Source organism: Dendrobates tinctorius, unplaced genomic scaffold (genome assembly GCF_039654945.1).
Source record: "Dendrobates tinctorius isolate UK_male_01 unplaced genomic scaffold, ASM3965494v1 ptg000048l, whole genome shotgun sequence".
In the NCBI taxonomy this organism is placed as follows: Eukaryota; Metazoa; Chordata; class Amphibia; order Anura; family Dendrobatidae; genus Dendrobates; species Dendrobates tinctorius.
In genome coordinates, this window is record NW_027361716.1 from 2,712,646 (window position 1) to 2,740,621 (window position 27,976).

Sequence of the window (27,976 nt, forward strand, 5' to 3'; positions counted from 1 at the left end):
AAACATGTCTGATCCATCAGCGGACAGAATGAAAAAAGCCGCTCAGGTTTTTTCTCATGCACCTGTGGATGTGAATGTGCCCTCTGGTGTGTCGGCTTCTTATGTGCAGCTAGACAAGCTGATGACACAGGAGATGAAGACTTGGTGGGATCTGACTACGTTGCAGAATTATGTTTCTAAAGATATGGTCCCTCGTGGATTAAGAATTAAGAAAAGATGTACTACGTTTTTTTGTGATAAATTTGTGGATGAGTGGAATGCAGTTTTAAGTAATTGCTCACTCACTTTGATGCGTTTGATCATACAATATGAAGAGACCAAATTAACTGATATACAAAAAGAAATTTCTGATATCAAACAATCCTTTAATGCTTCAGATTCTTTGATTAAATATGAAGGTTGGATCAAGAACATTCAGGATAATATGAATGTGTTGGAGGATGAAATTATGCAACGAAAAAAACGTAAATTTCAGAGAGATCTTGAGGACTACTCCCAGAATAAAGTATTTGATTGGAACACCCGTGATGTGTCCAAATCACCTAAATCCATTTTGAGGCGAGGCAATTATAAAAAAACATATTCTAGACAGCGTGTCAGTTTTTCATCTGAAGGAGACTCTACTGAAAATAATTTGGACACATCAGAAGCGTCTTCCAGCAGTTCAGTCAATTCTAATAGGTCAAAAAACGCAAAAGGCGCGGTGGGCGCAAACATAGAAAACAACTTTGGTATGATGACTCGCCGCAGGAAGAATTACAGAAGGAAATAAATGTTTTTGATAATGTGCTTAATATTTCATCCAGGACTTTGTCTATTGATCATATCAAAGTTTTGGCATATGGATTGAATTTTGTCCCTGATAAAGATTTTAATCTTTTTTCAACATTGCTTGATGTTAATAAATTTATTCGTAATTTGACTATTAGGAAGCACTTTTGGACTGGTTCCCCTGATGTTTCGGAAGATTCTGATGTGGTTTCTTTCAATGAATATCATGATTTGGATTTTCAGGAACAGATTTCTCTTATATCTTAAGATTTCTCTTATATTATTCTTAATAAGAATTGTCAAAAACAAATACTGTTCAGAATGTTTCTATTAATCAATCTGTTGCATTAAAAACGAAAAATCCATTTTTTTATCCAATTCAGTCGCGTTCAGAGTGTATGGATCGCTTTCAAGATGTCATTGAACATGAATTAAAGATTCTACATAATAAGAAAAATGATCTAAGTAGGAGAGTTAATTTGTCTACTAAAGAAAGAAAGGCAATACAAGAATTGAAGGACATGACGGATATTATTATCAAAATGTCGGACAAAGGTGGAGTAGTGGTGGTAATGAATTCCTGTGATTATCAGGTTAAGATTCAAGAAATGCTTTCTGATTCTTCTGTCTATAAAAAATTGTCAAATAATCCTACCTCTTCGTATAAAATTAAAGTTAATAAAATTCTTCAGGAGGGTTTGTCATTGGGGGTGTTAACCAAGAAACAGGTAGATTTTTTGGAGGTGTCTAATCCGGTTTTGCCTAATTTACATGGTTTACCCAAGATTCATAAAAATGAGGATTTCCCGTCTATGAGACCTATAGTCTCGGGAATTGGTTCCATCAATGAGCATCTGGGTGAGTGGCTGGATTCTTTACTGCAACCTCTAGTTCGTTTGATTCCTGGTTTTATTAAAGATACTGGTGATGTTCTTGATATTTTGACACAGAAAAGGTGGTTACCAGATTATTCATGGCTGACCTGTGATGTTACAGCTCTTTACACAAATATACCCCACAACATTGCTCTAGAAGCTTTGGAATTCCATCTTGTGGAATATAGTAATTATTCTTCTGATTTAATTAATTATATGTTACAGGTTACTTCTTATCTTTTGACTCATAATTATTTCTCGTTTGATCACGTTTGTTATTTACAATGCAAGGGCGTAGCGATGGGTGCAAAATTTTCACCATCATTGGCAAACATCGTTATGGCCTTTTGGGAACATAATTTTCTGTATTCTTTGTCTAATGAATTTGCTCATTACATTGTCTGGTATGGTAGATACATTGATGATACTTTAATTATTTGGAGAGGAGATGTGTCTGCCATACCAGACTTTGTGGAATATATTAATTCTAATGATTACAATTTAAAATTTACTTTTGTGCACAATAAAAATGATATTTCATTTTTAGATTTATTTTTGCAGGGTGTTCCAGGTCAGCTTATATCTACCCGTACCTATTCCAAACCAATGGCAGGAAATACTATCCTGCATGCTAATAGTAGTCATCCGAGACATACAGTAAAGTCGATTCCTGTGGGTGAGCTTACAAGAATTAAAAGGAATTGTAAAAATAATAATAGTTTGCAGCAGGAACTTGGTAGGTCTTGCAATAAATTGAGAAATAGGAATTATCCTAATTGGATGTTGAACAGAGCTTTGGATTTAGTTACAGAAGATAGTTGTGTTCTAGTTGATAGTAAGAATAAAAAATCTGCTATGTCCAAAAATCCGTTCATATGTTTTCAATTTAGCCCACAATTTGTTGAAATTAAAAAGATTATTAATAAATTTTTACCTCTATTATATGAGGATCCTATTTTGGCTGCTGTTTTGGGAGAGGGATGTAATATAGTTGCAGCTCCCACTTTAGGTAATATTTTATCACCAAGTTTGTTCTCATCTAGAAATAATAGGGGTACTTGGTTGGATAATAGAGGCAATTATAAATGCGGAGGTAATAATTGTAGGACGTGTAAACACATGATAAAAACTAATTTTTTTTATAATAATGACAAATCTACATCGTTTAAAATTAACAATTTTATTAATTGTAATACTGATTTTGTGGTGTATAAAATTGATTGCACTACTTGTATTAAATCCTATATAGGTTGTACATCTAGAAAATTAAAGACTAGGATAGCTGAACATTTATACGATATAATCAATGTCACAAGTGGAGTCCGCAATATTTCTTCTGCAGCCAGACATTTTATTAACTTCCATTCTCGCAATGTTGCTTCCCTGCAGGTGACAGGTATCGAAAAAATCAGGAAATCTTCTAGGGGTGGTGACATTAGAAGAACTCTGCTCACCCGGGAGGCTTTCTGGATTTTTAACCTGGGGACGAGATTTCCTGATGGATTAAACAAAAAGAATGAAATCATGTTTCATTATTAATATTTCAGAGCATGTTTATATCATAGTGTGTTTTATTTTGTATGTATATATTTTGTGTATGATATTTTTCATGTTTCGTGATAAATACATGTGATACCGCTAATTGAGTTTTGCGCTGATCAGATCAGCTTTTGTGGTCACATGATCCACAAATTTAAACATATAGTTTTATTGTCTTTGATAAAATTGTGAATTTTTTCCATTATGGGTGTTCTTTACATTCATACAATGTTTTCTTTGCATATTTTATATGTATTTTTGAGATATATTTCACAAATTCGTTGTTTGCTTGTATTGTTTCAATGGAACAGGACCTTCCAATCATGTGATCTGTATTGGATTTTGGATTGGTCTCTGCTCCTTTTTAACCTGTGCGTGATTTTGATGTAGTAGCTTTGATAAAGATCGCACTCAGCGATCGAAACGCGTCGCTAAATGCCGCTCCTGTGTGAGCTATGCAACCCTGGAGCTGACTCGTATTCTATCTTCATTGGAATAAATCGTTAAATTGAATATCGTGTGGAGCTGGATAATTTTTTCCTTTCTTCGTTGCATCTACCATTGTGGGATGGTGATCCGTGCTCCTATGGAAGTCGGTGAGCTGGCTTATATATTCTTTGAATGATTGCTCTAGAATCACTGCGTTGAGAAACATGTGATGGTGTCTCCGCAGTGTTGGATGTTAATCTCCATGAGTTCATTCATCCTCATTTTTCACACCATCTTTGCGAAGTCCTCAAAGTCTTGGAGAATCAAACACATCTCAGACATCCATGCCCAATCTTCAGTTGTTATGTGTGGAGGCTGACCAGAATACCAACAGGCATGGTCTCTTCTGCTCACAAAGCATTGCCAGCATGTGCAATGTGAAATTCCAACACATTTTCAAGTGACTCAAGCTGCTGCAGCACTACCAGTGCAGCAGCAGCTGTAGCCACCTTGCAGAAATTTGCACTACTGTGGTGTACCTTAACCAGAAGCTCTGAAAAATCTGGGTATGTTTTCAGAAATCACAGAGCTGCCAAGTTGAGCACATGAGCAAAGCATGGTACGTATGTGAGCTTGTCAAGCTTCACCGGGTTACGCCCATTATCACACATGACAATGCCTGGTTGGAGGTTCCGCCGCAAAAAACAGAGATCTGTCTGGTCTGTTATTCCTTTAAGTAACTCTGCTGTGGTGTGGGACTTGTCTCCTAGACAAATTAGCTTAAGCACAGCCTGTTGCCGCTCCACTGAGGTAGTGCTGCAGAGCTTCCATTTTCTGGCTAATGTGGACGACGTGCTCTGAGATACAAGTGCAATTGTTAAGTGAACAATGCCAAAAAGTGTGTAGCTAAGGGCATGGGTGATGTTCCTGGACATGTGCTGGTACAAGGTGGAGAAGCCACAGTGGGAGAAAAAGTGGAGGCAGGGGGCCAAATACAGAGGGACAGCGGCCACCATGAGTCGACGAGAATTCTCTGTGTCTACCAGCCTAAATGGCAATACTTCTACAACAATCAGCCTGGAAATTTATCCGTTTAGCATTTGGGCCTATGGATGGATGGCAACTGAACGCTGGGCTAGGACAAAGATTTGAACGTGCCTGATGATGGTAAGTCAGAATGTGCAAGGAGTCTTGGAGTATGCAGGTTGAGAGTAAGCAATCAAGAAATTATGTTGTAAAAAGCTCTTCAGAGTGTCCTAGTGTGGGATCACTAGTCTCCTGGGATTCAACATGGTGTGAGGAAGGATCACTGTGAGCATTATGAAATTAAGACTTTAGGCTGGTGAGACTGGACCATGTGGAAGACTGTGTGGTGCCACCAAGCCTGCTGGAAGCATAATATGCTATCCAAACAATTACCTGTTTGCACTGCTCTGGCTTCAGAAGTGGTGTACCGTGCCTCCGTGCAAAGTGGGACAGGAACCTATGTGTCATGGATGGGTGTGTTTTTTGTGCTCCAGGAACAGTAGTAGTCACACCTGACCCATGTCCTCAGCATCTGTGTGCACCATCATCAACACTTTCACTTCCACATCCATTAATGCACGCCTTACACATTTTTTAAATTGCTAGATCTTTTGAAACCAAGTTTATTTTTAATAAAAGAAAAAAATGGGCACCAGCAGCAACCAAAGCAGTTTTTGTGAGTTTTCTACACCATAATGTAACTGAACGAAAAGTGTATGGATGACAATCAAATTCAATCCAGGAAAATGTCTCAATACTTTTTTCAGACTGTATGGCTGAGAAATTGAAGCCTACAAAATTTTTACAAGCTTAGTGGTTTTACAGACCACAGAAATGTTCACAGACCATGTAACACTGTATGTCTGAGCAATGGAAGTATAAACATTTTTTAAAAGCTTTTGTTCACTTTTAGAGATCACAGAAATGTTCATAGACTACATATCACTGTATGTATGGTGAATGGAAGCCTACAACATTTTTAAAAGCTTTTGTTCACTTTTAGAGATCACAGAAATGTTAAAAAAAAATGTAACACTGTCTGAGAAATGGAAGCCTACAACATTTTCAAAAGCTTTTTAGCAATTTTACAGATCACAGAAATGTTCAAACACCACATAAGGCTGTAAGCCGGAGAAATCAAAGCCTACAATATTTTTAGAAGCTTTTTAGCAGTTTTACAGATTACAGAAATGTGCACAGATCACGTAACACTACATCTGAGAAATGGAAGCCTAAAAAGTTTTTTAAAGCTTTTTGTCACTTTTAGAGATCACAGAAATGTTCAAACACCACATAACACTGTACGACTGAGAAATGGAAGCCTAAAAAGTTTTTAAAAGCTTTCTATCTCTTTTACAGGTTACCGAAATGTTCACAGACCACATAACACTGTATGTCTGAGAAATGAAAGTCTACAACATATTTAAAAGCTTTTATTCACTTTAAGATATCACAGAAATGTTCAAACACCACTTCTGACTGTGTGTCTGTGAAATGAAAGTCTACAAGATTTTTAAAGCTTTTTAGCAGTTTTACAGATTACAGAAATCTTCACAGACCATGTAACTCCAAGTCTGAGAAATGGAAGCCTAAAAAGTTTTTAAAAGCTTTTGGTCGCTTTTAGAGATCACAGAAATGTTCAGACACCACGTAACACTGTATGTCTGAGAAATGGAAGCTTACAAAGTTTTTAGGCTGTGTGCCCACGATGCGATTTTTAAGCGTTTTTGCAGCGATTTTCGGCGCGAAAACGTTTAAAAATCGTGTACAGAACGCCCCCCCATGCATTCCTATGGCATTCCGCACATGCTGTGCTAATGCTGCGCTTTTTTCCGCGGCGGAAACGCATCGTGGAAAAAATCACAGCATGATCATTCTTTTGTGCGGAATCGCAAAGAATTGCCATGTTTCCACACCCATAGGAATGCATGAGAATTGCTTACTTCCCGCATGTGGCTATGCCCACCATGTGGGAAGTTAAGCGTCTCATGTGCGGTTTGTACCCACGTTGTGGAAGAGAGGAGACTGTCCTCCAGGCCCTGGGTACCATACCCCTGTAAAAAAAGAATAAAAAATGAAAAATCGGGGTATATTTACCTTCCGACGTCCTGCGCTGCATTCCCGGCCTAAGCGTTCCCAGTAATGCCTTGTTCACAGACCAGACTACGTAACACTGTATGTCTGAAAAATTAATGCACACAAAAAAAATTTAAAGCTTTTTAGCAATTTTACAGGTCACAGTAATCACTACAGCAGGAAAAAACTGCTGTAGGAATAAGGGACATAGGATTACAGCAAAGGACAGACAGGTGTTGATGGTAGCCGACTCTATAATTAGGCCAACAGAGTCATTGTGAATGCCGGACAGTGTGTTGTCTGCAGGGTGCTTAGGTTTGGCATACTGTGGATTGGATAGATAGATTGCTGGGTGGGGCTGAGAAAAACCCAGCACTCACGGTACGGATCGGTACCAATGACAAAGTTAGAGTGAGATGTAAGGTCCTTAAAAACGATTACAGGGAACTAGGAGAGAAGCTGAAGGCCAGAACCTCCAAGGTGGTGTTTTCAGAAATACTGCCGATGCCACAAGCATCTCTAGAAAGACAGCAAGAGCTTAGGGAGATAAATAAGTGGCTTAGAAATTGGTGCAGGAAGGAAGGGTTTGGGTTCATGGAGAACTCTGCCATCTTCTCTGTCGGCTACAGGGTCTACGGTAGGGATGGGTTGCAACTAAATGGTGAGGGTGCATCTGTGCTTAGGGGAAAAAAATTCAGATGGATGGAGGAGCTTTTAAACTAGGATCTGGGGCAGGGTGCTAAAAAGGGGACAGAGTAGATAACCACTGAGCTACCATGCTGCCCAGATTAATGTAGATAAATGTAAAGTAATGCACCTGTCACAGAGTAATCTTATTGCTGCATAAACATTAAATGGGACCATAATTAAGATTACAGAACAGGAGAAGGACTTGGGAATTCTGGTTACAAGTAAGCTGAGCAGCAGTACTCAAGGTCAAGCAGCAGATGCAAAAGCAAACAAGATTTTACTGTGTATAAAAAGAGAGATAAAATCCTGCGATCCCAACGTATTGTTACCCTTTTATAAATCACTTGTGAGGCCACATCTAAAATATGGGATCCAACTTTGGGCCCTACATTTAAAAATAAACATTCAGAACTTAGAGTCAGTTCAAAGGCGACCTACTAGATCACTAGATTATTACAAGGGACGAAAGGCCTCTCATATGATGAGAGGATCAAAAATTTGGGCTTGCTTAGCTTGGAAAAAAGAGGCCTCAGAGGGGATCTCATTTATATGTATGTTTGTATGTATATGTGTGGTCTGTACAAAGGACTTAGCATGACTTATTCCTTCCAAGTACCATACTAAGGACCAGGGGGCACTCATTATGGGTATAAGACACCTAAATACAGGGGCGGACATACCGCCGGTTCAACCAGTGCGGTTGCATCGGGGCCTTGAGGTAGAGGGGGGGCCCTGAAGGAGGCTAATAATGAGTGCAATCTGGCCTGTGTATCCGGCCCCGAGATCTCTGCAGATCTGCTGCCCTCCACTGCCTGCAAGAGAAAATGGCAGCGGAGTGGAGCTGCAGTTATCCGTTCTGCTTCCTGCCCGTGCTTCCTGTCTCACACAGCAGTGGCTGAATGACATCATCATTCAGTGCCGCAGCTGTGTGAGACACGAAGGAAGCTGCTGGCAATGCTCTGGCTGCAAGATACCGTGAGCAGCGGTGAGGTGTGTGTGTTGTGTGTGTATGTTTGCAGCGAGGTGAATGGTGCTGTGTGTGTCTGTGTGTGTAGGTGGAGGACAGGGCAAGTGGGTGTGTGGATGAAGATAGGTGAGTGGTGCTGGTGTGTGTGTAGGTGGAGGAGAGGGCAATGATGGGGGTGATGGGGCAGAAGGCAATGATGGGGGTGATGGGACAGAAGGCAATGATTGGGTTGATGGAGAGGGCAATGATGGGGGTGATGAAGCAGAATGCAATGATTGGGTTGATGGTGAGGGCAATGATAGGGGTGGTGGGGAAGAAAGTAATGATGGGGTGGTGGAAAGGGCAATAATGAAGGTCGTGGGGAAGGAGGAAATGATGGAGGTGATGGAATGAGCAATAATGGGGGTGGTGAGGGAGGAGGAAATGATGGAGGCAGTGTAATGGACAATGATGGGGTGGTGGGGAAAATATAATGGTGGTGGAAAGGGCAATGATGGGGACGGTGGGGGAGTAAGAAATGATGGAGGTCGTGGAATGGGCAATGATGGGGGTGGTGGGGAGAAGAAAATGATGATGGTGGTGGAAAGGACAATGATGGGGTGGTGGGGGAGGAGGAAATGATGAAGGTGGTGGAATGGGTTATTATGGGGTGGTGGGGGAGCAGGCAAAAGATAGTGGAAAGGACAATGATGGGATGGTGGGGAGGAGGCAATGATGGAGGTGGTGGAATGGGAAATAATGGGGTGGTGGGGAGAAAGCAATGATGGAGGTGGTGAAGAGGGCAATCATGGGGTGGTGGAGAGGACAATAGTGGGATGCGGGGGGGAGGATGACAATGAGGGGTGTGGTTGATTGGGATGGGAGGAAGGGGGGTTTATAATGGATTTAGGAACAGGGAAGGTAGAGGATGACATTATTATCGCTTTTTATGTCTAACACAGTTCCTTAGTATAAAGTGTACTCATAGTACACCCTTTATAGTATACCCTTTATACCCTTAGTATAAAGTGCACTATATAGTGTACTCGCTTATTATGTATAGTGCCATCCCTCAGTATATAGTGTAGTCACTTTTTATGCATACCAGGAAAGGGGCTAAGGGTGACCATGCATACCAGGAAACGGGGGTGAGGGGGACCTGGGTAGATTGCTCAGCATAGCCCCCAAGGATAGGCTGGGCCGGGGCCCACCATTTCCCCCCTGGGCCACACCATCTCCGCTCGTGCTCGGAGACTTCATCCTGCCGACTACACCAAATGTAGTAATCGCAGGTACGTGGGATGCAGTGACGAGACGGGAGACGGGATGAACTTTAAGATGTAACTTTTATATAAATATAGATGCCTATGGGGGCTCTCTCGAGCAACCAAACAAGCTAGCAGCAGTTATCCTCACAGGGATCAAAACAAGAATACACTGGTGACAACACGACTAACCCAGCAAAGACTGGTCACTATAGGGCCACGGTATGGCCAACTACGGGTCCAGAATGTTAACTACAACGTGTCACTTATCCTCTCCGATGTCCGGCAGAGAGATGGTCGATGATGCTTCGGCGTATCAGCCGCTGGGCCCTGTCGACGAGGATTTGGCGGAGACTTGGGGCGTTCCTACGCCCTGGAGAAGTGGGGGCACAGCAGGCCCCTGAAGAGTTCCTCTGCATCGCACCTCCCGGTGGAGGTGGGACGGCATTGCCCGGGGTCCTGACGGTGTAGGCCGCAGCCGCGGGCCGGAGCCAAGCTGCAGGGGCCACAGGCGGCAGCAGACAGGCCGCAACTGCGGGCTGGAGTGGAGCGGCAACAGCCGCAGGCAGCAGCGGATGGGCCGCACCCGCGGGGTGTTGTCGGGCATCGACTGCCGCGGGTGGGAGCGGTCAGGCCACACCCTGGGGTGGAGTTGGTCGTCAGCTGCCATGGGCGGGAGCGGTCTGGCCGCACCCGCGGGGTGGTCGGGCGGTGGCAGCCGCGGGCTGCAGTGGAAGGCCACACCCATGGGGCGGAGCCGGGTGGTGTCTCTCTATTGGACGGCTCGATGCCGCCTCCCTTCTGTTAGCGGTGACTCTCCCTTCAGTCTTGCCTGTTGCTGCTCTGCTCTCCTTGCTCTGGTTCTGGCTCTCACTCTGGCTCTCTGGCGCCCTCTAGCTTCCTCGCTTCTCCTTTCCTGCTGCGTCGACTGACTCCTGCTGGCGTCCTCAGCCCCTTTTATAGTAGCTCCTCCCCCAACCTTTCTAGAAGTCTCTGCGGCCCTTCCCCCAATTGTGTCCGCCGGAAACAGTCTCCCTAGGAATCTTGGTGATTGACCCCTTGGTTCCAGCCCGGATACACAGCAGGGACTCCTCCTCCTACACTCCCCCATCCTGTATGCTCGCCAGTCCTCGGGCGAGGGCTTGGGGAGGCCTGGGTTGTTGTCTGGAGATGAAAGTTTCCTTTGCCATATGAACTGATCCTGCTCGTAGCGTTCGAGGGGTTTGCCAGCTGTTGGCGGCTCGGAGCGTCTTGGTTCGACTGTGGTGGAGTCTTCTGGGGTGGTGGAAGGTGGCTGGTCGGTCGGGCCTTCCACCGCCTAGGTCCACTGGGATATTACTCTTTGAATTGTTCGTTTGTGCTACTGGGAGGTCTTCTTCGTCGTCCTCCTCCCATACTGCTTACAGAGGTTCTGAGACCTGAGGCGCGGTCTCGGGTCGTAAGGGGTCGGTGGAAGTACAGGGCCATAACATATTATGGTGCACGGTATGGGTAGGGAGATTCCCATATTTCTCAGGTTGTTTTTCGTACACTGGCCTGTCAGGGCTTACTCGCCGCAACACTCGATATGGACTCTCTTCCCAGCGGGGTTCCAGCTTGTTCTAAGGGCGCTGATCTCGTACGAGTACCCGATCCCCGGCCCGGAGGTCGATGGGTTGAGGCAGATGGATGTTCCAGGTCCTGGAGTTTTGTGTGGACGATTCAATGCAGGGTTTGTAGCCGATGCCGGTGGTTCCGGAACCACGATGAGACCCCTGTCCACGGTTGTTGCTCTTCCAGATTTAATTCCACCTCCGTGATCCCCTTGCCTTCCTGGCCAAATAGCAGCGAGTAAGAGGTGTAACCGGTGACTCGATGTACCCGGTTGTTATAAACCCACACCAGTTCAGGGATGTACTCAGGCCAGCGGGCCTTCCGGTCGCTCTCCAGGGTGCGTAACATTTGGATTAGCATCTGATTAAATCGTTTGCAGGCCCCATTCCCTTGTGGGTGGTAGGAAGTGGTCTGGGATTTACCGATACCATACAGACGGTGTAGTTCTTCCATAACTTTTCCCAGGAAGCACGCACCCTGATCTGAATGTATCCGTTGGGGGCAGCCGTACACTTGGATAAAGTATTTACAAATCGCGTAGGCGGTCGACTCCGCAGTTTGATCTCGAGTAGGAGTTACCACGGCGAAATTGGTGAAATGGTCCAACATGACGAGACAATGTTCATACCCCTGGTGTGTGAGGCCAATGGGCAAATAGTCAATCATCAAGAATTTGAGGGGTGCTGTTTCTATGGTCTGCACTGGGGCCCGTTGTGGGGGTGGTTTAGTTAACTCGCATAGGCGGCACACAGGGCAAGGTTTTTCCACTGCGGTCTGCAAGCAAGGATGGTAAGCTATTTTTTGTAACCACTGAAAAGACTTTTGAGCCCCAAAATGAGCCCCTTTTTCATGGGCCTCTAGAGCTAGCTCATTAAGTTGTGCTCCTGGTACGACTACTTGCCAAGCTATTGCTGATGTTGTCCGCGATACCACCTTGCGGTACAATAGTCCTCCTTTGATTATCAATTTCTCCCATTGGCGTAGCATTAACAAAGAGTCCTGAGTCAAAGTATGTCTCTGAGTGTTGTTAGGTATTTTGTCAGTGGCCACCCATTGGCACAGGGCCCCAATCTCTCCATCTTTTTGTTGCTGCTGAAGCCACTTGTCCTGGGATTGTTCTAGCATGCCTCTAGTGAGTCCTATGTGGGATTGTTCTCGGGTTGTGGCAGTGACTCCGGCGGGGGTCAGAGTGAACGGCATCTCTTCTCCTTCCAGTTCATCGTCTCGACTGTGCCCTGGGGTTGTACGTCGAATCCTGGAGAGGGCATCAGCATTTACATTCTCTGCTCCCCTTTTATAGATGATCTTGTACTTGAACTTGGCCATCCGGGCCACCCAATGTTGCTCCATGGCCCATAATTTGTCATTTTCGAGGTGGGCCAGTGGATTGTTGTCGGTTCGTACCACCACCTCGGAGCCCGACAGGTACTCTGCGAACCGCTCCGTCATGGCCCACATTACTGCGAGGAGCTCAAGCTTAAAGGAGCTGTAATTGTCAGGATTACATTCGGAGTCGTGGAGTGATCGACTGCCGTAAGCGATCACTCTTTCCCAGCAATCTTGGACTTGCGACAATACAGCTCCTAGCCCAGGTAGGCTCCCATCAGTGTGCAGTATGAATGGCTTCGAGAAATCCGCATAAGCTAACACCGGGGCTTCCAAGAGTGCAGCTTTGAGATCTCGGAAGGCCTCTTCCTATGGTTCTCGCCACTGAATCTTCCATCCATTCTCTCCAGCAGGGGCCCCCTTCAGCAGGTCTTGCAGGGCTCATGCTCGATGTGCAAAGTTCTTTACAAAGCGACGGTAATATCCAGCCAACCCCAGGAAGGCTCGTACATCTTTTACCGTCTCGAGAGTAGGCCACCCTTGGATCGCGGCGACCTTTTCCATGGATGGTCTAACTCCTTCGGCAGAGACGGTATGTCCCAGGTATTTGATCTGTGTAAGGAACAGGTGGCATTTCTGGGGCTTTACCTTCAACCCGTACTTCTGCATGCGACTAAACATCTGGGTTCTCAGTTCTCCCACATCAGTCGGGTCCCCATGGGTCTCCTCTAAGATCTGTAACACCCTGATGAAGGTATTTTGCTGCCCCGGGGGCCTCAACATTACGGAATCCCGGGCCTCCCCGTCCAACACCATTAGGGCCACTTCTGCCTCTAGGTCAGGGGTCAGCGGATGCATCCTAAATAGCCCTCGCATTCGCTCTGTCCAGTTCCACAGCATAGTATTGCTGCCGGAGATCCTGGGTAGATTGCTCAGCATAACCCCCAAGGATAGGCTGGGCCGGGGCCCACCATTTCCCCCCTGGGCCACACCATCTCCGCTCGTGCTCGGAGACTTCATCCTGCCGACTACACCAAATGTAGTAATCGCAGGTACGTGGGATGCAGTGACGAGACGGGAGACGGGATGAACTTTAAGATGTAACTTTTATATAAATATAGATGCCTATGGGGGCTCTCTCGAGCAACCAAACAAGCTAGCAGCAGTTATCCTCACAGGGATCAAAACAAGAATACACTGGTGACACAAACACGACTAACCCAGCAAAGATCGGTCACTATAGGGCCGCGGTATGGCCGACTATGGGTCCAGAATGTTAACTACAACGTGTTACTTATCCTCTCTGACATCCGGCAGAGAGATGGTCGATGATGCTTCGGCGTATCAGCCTCTGCGCCCAGCTGACAAGGATTTGGCGGAGAATTCGGGCGTTCCTATGCCCCAGCGAAGTGGGGGCACAGCAGGCCCCTGAAGAGTTCCACTGCATCGCACCTCCCGGTGGAGGTGGAACGGCGTTGCCTGGGGTCTGGACGGCGTAGGCCGCAGCCGTGGGCCGGAGCCGAGCTGTGGGGGCCGCAGGCGGCAGCAGACAGGCCACAACTGCGGGCTGGATCGGAGCGGTGGATGCGGTCGGCAGTGGACGGGCCGCACCCACGGGTGGAGTCGGTCGTCGGCTGCCGCGGGCGGGCCGCACCCGTGGGGTGGAGTCAGGCGGTGGTGGACAGGCCACACTCTCAGGGCGAAGCCGGCGGTGTCTCTCCGTTGGACGGTTCGGTGCCATCTCCATTCAGTTAGCGGTGAGTCTCCCTTCAGCCTCGCCCATCGCTTCTCTGCTCTTCTTGCTCTGGTTCTGGCTCTCGCTCTGGCTCTCTGGCGCCCTCTAGCTTCCTCGCTTCTCCTCTCCTGCTGCATTGACTGACTCCTGCTGGCGTCCTCAGCCCCTTTTATAGTATCTCCTCCCCCAAACTTTCTAGAAGTCTCTGCGGTCCGACCCCCAATTGTGTCCCCCGGAAACAGTCTCTCTAGGAACCTTGGTGATGGCCCCCTTGGTTCCGGCCCGGTTACACAGCGGGGACTCCTCCTTCTACACATGCATACCAGCTAAGGGGGAGGGGGACCATGCATACCAGCAAAGGGGGGAGGGGTACCATGCATACCAGGAAAGGGAGGTGAGGGGACCATGCATACCAGGAAAGGGGGGTGAGGGTGACCATACATACCAGCAAAGGGGGGTGAGGGGACCATGCATATCAGGAAAGGGGGGTGAGGGTGACCATGCATACCAGGAAAGGGAGGTGAGGTGACCATGCATACCAGGAAAGGGGGGCGACGGGACCATGCATACCAGGAAAGGGGGGGAGGGGGACCATGCATACCAGGAAAGGGGGATGAGGGGACCATGCTTACCAGGAAAGAGGGGTGAGAGTACAATGCATACCAGGATTGGGGGATAAGTGGACCATGCATTCCAGGATTGGAGGGTGCGGGGACCATGCTTACCAGGATTGAGGGGTGAGGGGTACCATGCATATCAGGATTGGGGGGTGAGGGGACCATACATATCAGGATTGGCGGGTGAGGGGACCATGCATACCAGGAAAGGGGGGTGACGGGACCATGCATACCAGGAAAGTGGGGTGAGGGGGACCATGCATACCAGTAAAGGGGGGTGAAAGGACCATGCTTACCAGGAAAGAGGGGTGAGAGGACCATGCATACCAGGATTGGGGGGTGAGAGGACCATGCATATCATGATTGGGGGGTGAGGGGACCATGCATATCAGGATTGGGGGGTGAGGGGACCATGCATACCAGGATAGGGGGGAAGGGTACCATGCATATAATAATAATAATAATCTTTATTTCTATAGCGCCAACATATTCCGCAGCGCTTTACAGTTTAACAGTTTCAAAACACAAGTCATAAGTAACAACGTTAACAATACAATAATTAAAGCAAAATAAGACGAAATAAGACGACCCTGCTCGTGAGAGCTTACAATCTACAATGAGATGAGGGAGATACAAAGTACAGGTGTGTATTTACAATGATGCTTTTACAATGATGGTCAAGCCATCTTGAGGGAGTGAAGGATGGATTGAGATAGTGAATGGGCTACACACGCACACATGCACATAGAATGACTTTGATTAGTGAACGTGATAGGCCGCTCTGAACAAGTGTGTTTTGAGGGAGCGCCTAAAACTATGCAAATTGTGGATAGTCCTGATTTCTTGGGGTAGAGCATTCCAGAGGATAGGAGCAGCACGGGAGAAGTCTTGGAGTCGGGAGTGGGAGGTACGGATTAGTGCAGAGGTTAGTCAAAAGTCGTTTGCAGAGCGCAACAATCGGCTAGGCCGATAGACAGAAATGATGGAAGAGATGTAAGGGGGTGCCGCACTGTGGAGAGCTTTGTGGGTGAGAACAAGTACTTTGAATTGGATCCTATAATGAATGGGCAGCCAATGTAAGGACTGGCGAAGAGTGGATGCGTCCGAGTACCGATTAGCCAGATGGACGATCCTGGCCACTGCATTAAGTATGGACTGGAGAGGGGATAGTCGAGTGACAGGGAGGCCAATTAATAGAGCATTGCAGTAATCCAGGCAGAAGTGGATCAATGCAGCAGTGAGGGTTTTTGTTGTTTTCATAGTGAGAAAAGGGAAGATTCTAGAGATGTTCTCTAGATATCAGGATTGGGTGGTGAGAGGACCCTGCATATCAGGATTGGGTGTGCATTATTGCATTATTATTAAAGCTTCATAAATAAACTACATACATATTCTAGAATACCCGATGCATTAGAATCGGGCCACCATATATATATATATATATATATATATATTTACAAGATGGTGGCCCGATTCTAACACATCGGGTATTCTAGAATATGTATGTAGTTTATGTATGAAGATGTGAGAATAAGGCAATGACACAGGGTTTTCTATGTAAAATATATATATTATTATTAAATGATATTGCTCATAGAACTTAATATAACTGAGTAAAATTATTAAACAAATTATTAAAATAGATAATCCATTACATGACTATGTAACTGTATGTAACGAAATTGTCAGACAAAAGAAGTACATGGACACTATAATAGATGTGTTCACAATATCAACCTAAAATATTTTTGTACACTACATTTTTTGTGAATACTTTTTGACTATGTCCAAGTAACTTTCCTTGTAAAGGAGTATCAAGAACCTGCACCTTGACGTTGGATCTCATTTTAACTCTGGAAAATGCAACGTAGAGTTGTACATGGCCAAAAACGGGCTCTGGTAGATATATGCCAACACGGTGTAGAGTTTGACCTTGTGAGTTATTGATTGTCATGGCAAATGCTGGTTTGATTGGAAACTGTCGATGCCGAAGCCTAAATGGAAGACCGGTGTCCGAAGGACATATATAAATGAGTGGAATGAACACGTCGTCTCCAGTGATAACTTTTGCTTGAATTAGGTGGGAATGGAGTGCAGTAACAATAAGGCGAGTTCCATTACATAGACCATTTTTGGAATTTAAGCTGTGCAGTAACATTACGATTGTTCCAACTTTAAGTTGTAGTCTGTGGGATGGCATTCCTGATGGCGTAAGACTATTTAAAAATTCAACAGGATAATGCTCTCGTTCATATTCATTGTCTACATCCACCGAATCATCACTTTTGTACAAGTCCAGGCATTCTGTCCATTACACGGTCATTTAGCATAGCCACATCATCGTTCTTAGTACACAGAATTGCATAGGAAGAGGCCCTCTCAACACTGCTTTGATCATCCACATCAATTTCAACATGTTGTCCAAAAAACATCACTTACGATGCAGTCAGTGCACAACATGTCTTCTGGGATTTCAATAATGTCTTCGCCAAGGTTGTATGGATTACTAAGTTCACCATTACGAAGTTTAATAAGCCAGTTGCTGGAGTCTGGGTCAGAAGATGGCATGTTGTTCATTAGTTGGAGTTTAGTAAACTGTTTCCAAAGATCGGCCATTTTTAAGCTGGACTCTATAACGTCTGCTCTTGTTCCATTTGGGATGACTGGAAGGCATTGTCTAAAATCTCCGCCAATAACAAAAACTTTACCTCCAAACGGAATTTTATATTTTTCTGTAACATTTGTAGTCATTGCTTCACACAGAAGTCTGTCAATTAAGGTCAAAGCGTATTTTGGAGCCATGGTGCATTCGTCAAGTATCAAAAGATTTGCATTGTATAACATTTTTCCTGCAAATGTGTCTTGTTTTATTCGGGAAACAGAGATTTCATTCACTGGTACTGGTATCCCAAAGAATGAATGCATAGTACGACCTCCTTGTAAAAGGTTTGCTGCAATACCTGTTGTAGCCGATGGCAATACCACTTTTCCCAAACTTCTAACGTGATGCATTAAAACTTCATAGAGGTATGTTTTACTGCTTCCTCCTGGACCATCAATAAAGAAACATTTAGGCCTTAGATCTGCTTTGTTTTCTATAGCACTTACAATAGTGTCATATGCAATGCGTTGTTGTGCATTTAATGAGTTTCTTTTCTGTGTTGCCAACAATAATTCGGAACCTTCGTCATACTCTGGAACTTGTGTAACTTGAATTTCAGGCTGGGGCAAATTAAAATCTGAAAACGTTTTACCATGCAGTAGTAAGATATTTTGGACATCTTACATGGCATAAGATTCACAATTTTGACAATTTCCACTTTTGTTATAAAGCTGTAAGCAATAATCTTGGATTATATGTTCTTTGAAATGTGTCCAAAGTTGAGCCGGATTTGTAGGTGGCCCAAATGCGCAGCTGTAGGCAAACAATTCACGACGTTGCTTAGGCATATGTAGGGTAACTGCGTCTTCTAAAGTTAGTGTCCACACAGTATCTATAATAATAAATGCCCTAACCAGCTTCCGGTTGTAACAACTTCCGTCCAGTTGTAACCGGTGACGTCACCACACACACACGCACATGTTAACCCTCAACACACCACACCGCCTCAACACACACTCCTCTCACCTTTCACCTCCACTCATGTCCACTCACTCTTTCACTCCACATACGTTCCTTTCTCTCACTCTGTTTCTCATACTCACACCGTCATCGTCGCTGCCCCGACATCTTCCTCCGCCGCTGCGATCCAGGATCCAGACGTTCTCCAGGCCGCCGACATGTTCTTGCGGGACGCCATCTTGGATGTCGTGAAGTCCCGCGAGATTCAAGATGGCGTCGCCGCAACAATATGTCGCTGGCGTGGACGACATCGGGATCCAAAAAGATGGCGTCGGCGAAATCTCGCGAGATTACGCCGACGCCATTTTGGATCCCGATGTCGCCCATGCCAGCGACATGTTGTTGCGGCGACACCATCTTGAATATCGCGGGACTTCACGACATCCAAGATGGCGTCCCGCAAGAATATGTCGCTGGCGTGGGAGACATCGGGATCCAAAATGGCGTCGGCGTAATCTCGCGAGATTTCGCCGACGCCATCTTTTTGGATCCCGAAGTCGTCCACGCCAGCGACATGTTGTTGCGGCGACGCTATCTTGAATATCGCGGGATTTCACGAAATCCAAGATGGCGTCCCGCAAGAACATGTTGGCGGCCTGGAGAACGTCTGGATCCTGGATCGCTGCGGCGGAGGAAGATGTCGGGGCAGCGACGATGACGGTGTGAGTATGAGAAACGGAGTGAGAGAAAGGAACGTATGTGGAGTGAAAGAGTGAGTGGACATGAGTGGAGGTGAAAGGTGAGAGGAGTGTGTGTTGAGGCGGTGTGGTGTGTTGAGGGTTAACATGGCAAGAGGTGTTAACGACGTCAGCGAAATCTCGCATTTCGCCGACGCCATCTTGCATTCGTGAAATTGCGTCATTTACCTCACGCCGACTTGCTGTGCGGACGCTTGGCATTGCCTGTACCACCATAACTACTGCTGCCTTGGTCCTATGCCTGTTTACTGCCGGTGTCTAATTACTGGACCAATTTGCCTGTACCGCCTTAACTACTGCTGCCTTGCTCCTCTGCCTGTGTCTAATTACAGGACCAATTTGCCTATACCGCCATAACTACTGCCTTTGTCCTCTGCCGGTGTCTAATTACAGGGCCAATTTGCCTATACTGCCATAACTACTGCTGCCTTTGTCCTCTGCCAGTGTCTAATTACAGGGCCAATTTGCCTCTATCGCCATAACTACTGCTGCTTTGGTCATCTGCCTGTTTACTGCCGGTGTCTAATTACAAGGCCAATTTGCCTCTACCGCCATAACTACTGCTGCCTTGCTCCTCTGCCGGTGTCTAATTACAGGGCTAATTTGCCTCTACCGCCATAACTACTGCTGCCTTGTTCCTCTGCCGGTGTCTAATTGTCTAATTACAGGGCTAATTTGCCTCTACCGCCATAACTACTGCTACCTTGATCCTCTGCCGGTGTCTAATTACAGGGCCAATTTGCCTCTACCGCCATAACTACTGCTGCCTTGCTCCTCTGCCGGTGTCTAATTACAGGGCCAATTTGCCACTACCGCCATAACTACTGCTGCATTGCTCCTCTGCTGGTGTCTAATTACAGGGCCAATTTGCCAATACCGCCATAACTACTGCTGCCTTGCTCCTCTGCCGGTGTCTAATTACAGGGCCAATTTGCCAATACCGCCATAAGTACTGCTGCCTTGCTCCTCTGACTGTTCACTGCCTGTGTCTAATTACAGGGCCAATTTGCCTCTACCGCCATAACTACTGCTGCCTTGCTCCTCTGCCGGTGTCTAATTACAGGGCCAATTTGCCTCTACCGCCATAACTACTGCTGCCTTGCTCCTCTGCCGGTGTCTAATTACAGGGCCAATTTGCCTCTACCGCCATAACTACTGCTGCCTTGCTCCTCTGCCGGTGTCTAATTACAGGGCCAATTTGCCTCTACCGCCATAACTACTGCTGCCTTGCTCCTCTGCCGGTGTCTAACTACAGGGCCAATTTGCCACTACCACTTCATAACTACTGCTGGGCAATTACAGGGTCAATTAGTATCTGTTTACGCTACAATACTCCAGGACGCCTTCTTCACTGCCAGATAACTGCCAAATAGACTCCTTTACCTGTGCCAACATGAGTCATAACAAAAAGTATGCCAATGCCAGTGAAAGGAAAGCAGCTTTAGCACTACGACAAAAACAACGCCGTGCTAATGAGACTCCTGAGGAAAAACACCATCGCCTTGAGAAGATTAAGGCTTATAAACGCCGTCGCCTCACACACGAATCCCCTAACTCTAAATCCATAAGATTGGCTGAAGAAGCCTCTGCACGCCGTCACCGCCGACAACAGACGGCCTCTTCCTCATCATTATTATTAGACTCACAACAGGATGCTTCCACATCAGCATGTGGAACAATTTACTGCTACACTTCATCCCATATGCCGTTCACTGACATAACTAATCAGCAATCTGTTTCTGCCCTATCAATACCACCATTCAATACCGATGCACAGTATGCCAATGCCAGTGAAAGGAAAGCAGCTTTAGCACTACGACAAAAACACCGCCATGCTAATGAGACTCCTGAGGAAAAACAGCATCGACTTGACAAGATTAAGGCTTATAAACGCCGTCGTCTCACACACGAATCCCCTAACTCTAAATCTATTATATTGGCTGAAGAAGCCTCTACACGCCATCACCGCCAACAACAGACCGCTTCTTCCTCATCATTATTAGTAGACTCACAACAGGATGCTTCCACATCAGCATGTGGAACAAGTTACTACCACACTTCATCCTATATGCCGTTCACTGACATGACTAATCAGCAATCTGTTTCTGCCCTATCAATACCACCATTCAATACCAACGCACAGTTTCTTCACATACAAGCTGCAGTTAGCCCGCAGAAAGTGCAACCAAGACAAATATACGTTGGTCTCAAAACTAGGCGCACCCCATCGGTTGGACATGCACTTCTACTACAACCTCACATTTTCACTAATGATGAAAATAGTATTACCGAACACAGCTGTGGTGACATGACCCATGTATGTGAGCATTGCGAAGCTTTGCATTTTGTAGCAGAGATACCTTCTGATAACAACTTTACGCTCTGCTGTCAGAAGGGTAAAGTCCATGTACCCATACTACAATATCCTGATGTCTTTACACGTTTGCTGAAAGGGCAAAGTGAATTTAGCAAAAATTTCATGGATAATATTCGAAGTATTAACAGTTCCTTTGCTTTTGCCTCCATGGGTGCAAATATTTCACCACCTCCTGGATATGGCCCATACTGTTTCCGCATACATGGCCAGATCTATCATAGAACTGGAACACTACATCCCTCAGATGACCAGCAACGCGCATTTGCCCAACTTTACATTCTCGATACCACTACTGCAAACGAACAACGCTTACGATGTAAAGAAAAACAAAAATGTCATCCTACATTGATGAACATTATTGCCCTTCAAATCCAAACTATTAATCCTTTTGTGGAAGCTTATCAAATGTTACGTGATGTGGAAGAACAAGAAAAAATTAAATCTCTACAAAACTGAACTGTCATGCCAAACATCACTATGGCTATTAAACAAGATCGTACTCAAGACCCTCGACGCTACAATAATCCCACGGTCAGTGAAGTAGCAGTCGTGTTTCAAAATGACAATGGTGAGCCACCTTTCAATAGAGACATATTAATTCATTTAAAACCTGATCCCCATAACCCTTTAGCTCCAAAAACACAACAAATTAGTATTCTCCATAGCAATTTGGATGCCCTCCTCTATCCAATATTTTTCCCTTATGGAGACCAAGGATGGCATGATGGACTCAAACAACAAGGCAAAAGTTCGAGGAGGATCACTCAACTCCAATACCATTGCTATATGTTATCTGTCAGAAATTACTTTAATCCACTCCTCAATGGTGGTAAGCTAACACAGCAATATTTAGTAGATGCTTATGTCAAAATCGAAGCTAATCGCCTACATTACATCCGCAAACACCAAAAAGATTTAAAAGTGGAGGATTACTGCCTCCTTCAAGAACATCTACTCAAAAAATCGGTTCAAAAGGGCATCCCTATTGGGAAAACCGTCATTTTACCATCTTCTTTTGAAGGCAGTCCAAGAAACATGCAGCAGCGCTACCAGGATGCTATGGCTATTGTTACAAAGTATGGTCGACCAGATCTATTTATCACCATGACATGTAATCCTAAGTGGAATGAGATTACTACACATTTAGAACCGTGGCAGCGTGTTGAACACAGACCAGACTTGGTTGCACGTGTCTTTAAAATTAAACTGGAATCCCTCTTAAAAGACATTAGCAGTGGATTATTTGGAAACGTCACTGCAATGGTCCATGTCATTGAATTTCAGAAGCGTGGTCTCCCACACGCTCATATTTTAATTATTCTTGACAGCCTGTCTAAATTACGGACTGAGGCGGACATAGACAATATAGTCTGGGCTGAAATACCTGATGAAACAATCTACCCTCAGCTCCATAACATTGTTCTTCAACACATGATTCATGGTCCCTGTGGAGAACACAATCCTAATTCTCCCTGTATGGATCTTGGAAAGTGTAGCAAAGGTTTCCCAAAACAAAACCAACCATATACCATCAAAGAAAAGGATGGCTATCCCACTTACCGCAGACCCATTGGCAAAACATATGAACACCATTCTAAGACGATTGACAATTCATGGGTAGTTCCATATAACCCATTTTTACTCACCAAATACAAGTGCCATATTAATGTAGAAATATGTGCTTCCATTCAAAGTGTAAAATATTTATTTAAATACGTTTACAAAGGACATGACAAAGCCAACCTTGAAATTTCCCAAAATAACATCCAACATGATGAAACACACCAATTTACGGATACCAGATATGTTAGTGCACCTGAGGCTGCATGGCGGATATTTGCTTTTCCTATGCATAAACAATCTCATGCCATCATTCGCCTAGCCGTACATCTGCCTAATTCTCAACCACTCTATTTTCATGAGAATGACTCTGCAGACAACATCCATCAAAAGCTCAATTCCAATTCTACACTTATGGCGTATTTCAACCTTAATAAGATCGACCACAATGCACATAACTATTTCTACCGCGAAATTCCAGAACACTACGTTTGGAAACAAGGCACATGGGAACAAAGAAAACGTGGGGGTCTCACAGTTATTGGAAGAATGTATACTGTTAGTATGAAAGACCAAGAACACTATTATTTACGTTTGTTGTTACTGCATGTAAAAGCTGCTACCAGTTTTGACAGCATTAAAACCGTCAATGGAGTTATGCATGAAACCTTTAAGGATGCTGCGTTAGCACTTGGATTATTATTCGATGATAGCATCTGGAGACATACTTTAACAGATGCTTGCATTCTTAACATGCCTTCCCAACTTAGAGACATGTTTGCTTATATCTGTATTTTTGGCCCCCCCAGTAATCCACTTGAATTGTGGAATGAATTTAAGGACCATTTTTTACAAGACTATTGTCATACATACCACAGCAACACTGAAGAGTGTATCGATTGTGAAGGATATGCTATGAAAGATGTCCAAGATGTCCTCATAGTCCATGGAAAAACTTTTGCTAATTATAATTTACCACGCCCAGCAAAAAATATTAAACAACTCCTTAAACAATATGATAAGGATTATGAGTTAAAAAAAGCTGCAGAGATGAAAGAAACTCTTAATCAGGAGCAACTTTTTGCCTATGATGTCATTACTGAAGCTTTACAAAATAGCAGTTTAACACCAAAGTGCTTTTTTCTCGACGGACCTGGTGGCAGTGGAAAGACCTACCTATACCATCTACTTACACATCATTTAAGAGGACAAGGAGAAATTGTGTCACCTGCAGCAACTACAGGAATAGCATCTAACTTGATACAAGGAGGCCGAACAATCCACTCTCTATATGGCATACCTATTCCGATCAACGAAACATCTGTTTCCAGGATTAAAAACGATACAAATGCAGGAAAACATTTACAGAGTACAAAACTTTTTATTATTGATGAGTGCACTATGGTCCAAAAACATGCATTGAATGTGATAGACAGACTTCTACGTGACATCATGACAATAAATGTTGCTGGAAAAAATAAAACACCATTTGGAGGTAAAGTTATTGTTCTTGGAGGAGACTTCAGACAATGTCTTCCCGTCATCGCTCATGGAACAAGAATAGACATTGTAGATTCCTGCATTAAATATTCAGAACATTGGCAACATTTTACCAGACTACCGCTAATTAACAACATGCGCTCCACTGATCCTGAATACAGCACTTGGTTGCTTAAACTTGGAAATGGTGAGCTGTCTAATGAACATAACCTTGGAGAGGATGTCATTGAAATTCCTCCAGACATGCTTTGCACTGGCTCTATAGTAACCGAGATCTTTGGAGACCATATTTGCATTGATGTTAATGACCAACAAAGCCTCGACACTGCTGCATCACATGCTATACTATGTCCGAAAAATGATGACGTCGATTTTCTGAACTGTAAAGTAATGGATCGCATTAGTGGTGATTATACTGTATATACAAGTGATGATTCTGTCGATGCTGATGAGGCAGAGGAATGTGAAAACTACCCAGTTGAATTTTTAAACTCTCTGACACCATCAGGAATGAAATCAAATCTCTTAAAACTTAAAATTGGCACCATTGTGATGCTATTAAGAAACCTAAACACCAAGAAAGGTCTCTGCAATGGCACTCGCCTCATTGTCATTGCCTTACTCCGCAACATCATACAGGCTAAAGTGATTACTGGCTCAGCTGAAGGAGACATTGTGTTTATTCCACGCATCGATTTGTGTCCTTCAGAAACTGGGTTACCTTTTAAATTAAAACGTCGACAGTTTCCTCTAAAACCTGCTTTTGCTATGACCATTAACAAATCCCAAGGACAGACCCTCAATCGAGTTGGAATTTTTTTGCCCGAACCTGTATTTGCCCATGGACAATTGTATGTTGCATTCTCCCGAGTAAAGCAACGCAGCAACGTTAGGGTCAAAGTGGTGGATACACCACTTCAAGGACAATTGCTACTTAATAGCCCAAAAATCTTCACTAGAAATGTCGTTTACAAAAATGTCTTACTTTAAACTATTTAAGTTGGTCCTGGAATTGATAGATATATAGATATATAAATAATAGTTACATTCTAAATAGATATAGATAATAGACTTCTAAGACTTCTATACATAGCTTGATATATGTTATATATATAAATATTTTAAGCAGATAGATATATCTTACACTAATTATCTCTTTCACATATATGTCATAGACATATTTAAATCCATAAAAATATACATAGGTATAGGTATATATAGATTAAAAAAAAAGGCAAAAACAAAAAAAATTTAGGCAAACATACATAGATTTCAACTACATACCTAACACATACCTACATAACTTAGGTAATAATAATTATTTTTTTATTTATTAATAGAGTACTATTATTTCAATAGCACTTTACATACATCAGTAATACTGTCCTTCTTGAGGCTCACTATGTAAATATCTTATCCACATAAAAACATAGGTGTGATACATCTATCTACTATAATAAATGCGCTAAGCAGCTTCCGGGTTGTAACAACTTCCGTCCAGTTGTAACTGGTGATGTCACAGCACACCTCTTGCCATGTTAACCCTCAACACACCACTCCTCCTCAACACACACTCCTGTCACCTTTCACTATCTCCACTAACGTCCAGTCGCAGGATTTTAGAATACTCAAGATGGCGTGGCCGCAAGAACATGTCGCCGGTGTGGACAACGTCGGGATTTAGGATGGCGCCGGTGGAAGAAGATGTCGGGGATCGTGGAGCAGCGATGATGACGGTGTGAGTATGAGAGACGGAGTGAGAGAAAGGGTCGTATGTGGAGTGAAAGAGTGAGTGGAGATGGTGAAAGGTGAGAGGAGTGTGTGTTGAGGCTGTGTGGTGTGTTGAGGAGGTGTGTGTGTATTGAGGGTTAACATGGCAAGAGGTGTGTCACTATCGTCTCGATGCGATAGCATCGGGCCTTAATCTACTATAATAAATGGGCTAAGCAGCTTCCGGGTTGTAACAACTTCCGTCCAGTTGTAACTGGTGACGTCACAGCACACCTCTTGCCATGTTAACCCTCAACACACCACTCCTCAACACACACTCCTCTCACCTTTCACTATCTCCACTAATGTCCACTCGCAGGATTTCAGAATACTCAAGATGGCATGGCCGCAAGAACATGTCGCCGGCGTGGACAATGTCGGGATCCAGGATGGCGCCGGCGGAAGATGTCGGGGATCGTGGAGCAGCGACGATGACGGTGTGAGTATGAGAGACGGAGTGAGAGAAAGGGTCGTATGTGGAGTGAAAGAGTGAGTGGACGTGAGTGGAGATGGTGAAAGGTGAGAGGAGTGTGTGTTGAGGCGGTGTGGTGTGTTGAGGAGGACTGTGTGTTGAGGGTTCACATGGCAAGAGGTGTGTCACTATCCTCCTGATGCGATAGCATCGGGCCTTAATCTACTATAATAAATGCGCTAAGCAGCTTCCGGGTTGTAACAACTTCCGTCCAGTTGTAACCGGTGACGTCACAGCACACCTCTTGCCATGTTAACCCTCAACACACAACTCCTCAACACACACTCCTCTCACCTTTCACTATCTCCACTAATGTCCACTCGCAGGATTTCAGAATACTCAAGATGGCATGGCCGCAAGAACATGTCGCCGGCGTGGACAATGTCGGGATCCAGGATGGCGCCGGCGGAAGAAGATGTCGGGGATCGTGGAGCAGCGACGATGACGGTGTGAGTATGAGAGACGGAGTGAGAGAAAGGGTCGTATGTGGAGTGAAAGAGTGAGTGGACGTGAGTGGAGATGGTGAAAGGTGAGAGGAGTGTGTGTTGAGGCGGTGTGGTGTGTTGAGGAGGTGTGTGTATTGAGGGTTAACATGGCAAGAGGTGTGTCACTATCCTCTCGATGCGATAGCATCGGGCCTTAATCTACTATAATAAATGCGCTAAGCAGCTTCTGGGTTGTAACAACTTCCGTCCAGTTGTAACTGATGACGTCACAGCACACCTCTTGCCATGTTAACCCTCAACACACCACTCCTCAACACACACTCCTCTCACCTTTCACTATCTCCACTAATGTCCACTCGCAGGATTTCAGAATACTCAAGATGGCATGGCCGCAAGAACATGTCGCCGGCGTGGACAACGTCGGGATCCAGGATGGCGCCGGCGGAAGAAGATGTCGGGGATCATGGAGCAGCGACGATGACAGTGTGAGTATGAGAGACGGAGTGATTGCTTGAATTAGGTGGGAATGGAGTGCAGTAACAATAAGGCGAGTTCCATTACATAGACCATTTTTGGAATTTAAGCTGTGCAGTAACATTACGATTGTTCCAACTTTAAGTTGTAGTCTGTGGGATGGCATTCC

The 27,976-nt window shown here is 44.8% G+C and overlaps 1 protein-coding gene across 1 annotated transcript; it reads left to right on the forward strand.

Moving 5' to 3' along the window:
* The first annotated feature begins 4 nt into the window (after nucleotides 1–4).
* Nucleotides 5–27,958, forward strand: LOC141090263 (uncharacterized). The gene is made up of 5 exons (XM_073576359.1): nucleotides 5–731; nucleotides 1,066–1,629; nucleotides 22,295–23,823; nucleotides 25,084–25,548; nucleotides 27,953–27,958. Exons 1-5 carry the CDS (start codon nucleotides 5–7, stop codon nucleotides 27,956–27,958), a joined length of 3,291 nt encoding a protein of 1,096 aa, XP_073432460.1.
* The last annotated feature ends 18 nt before the right edge of the window (nucleotides 27,959–27,976 follow it).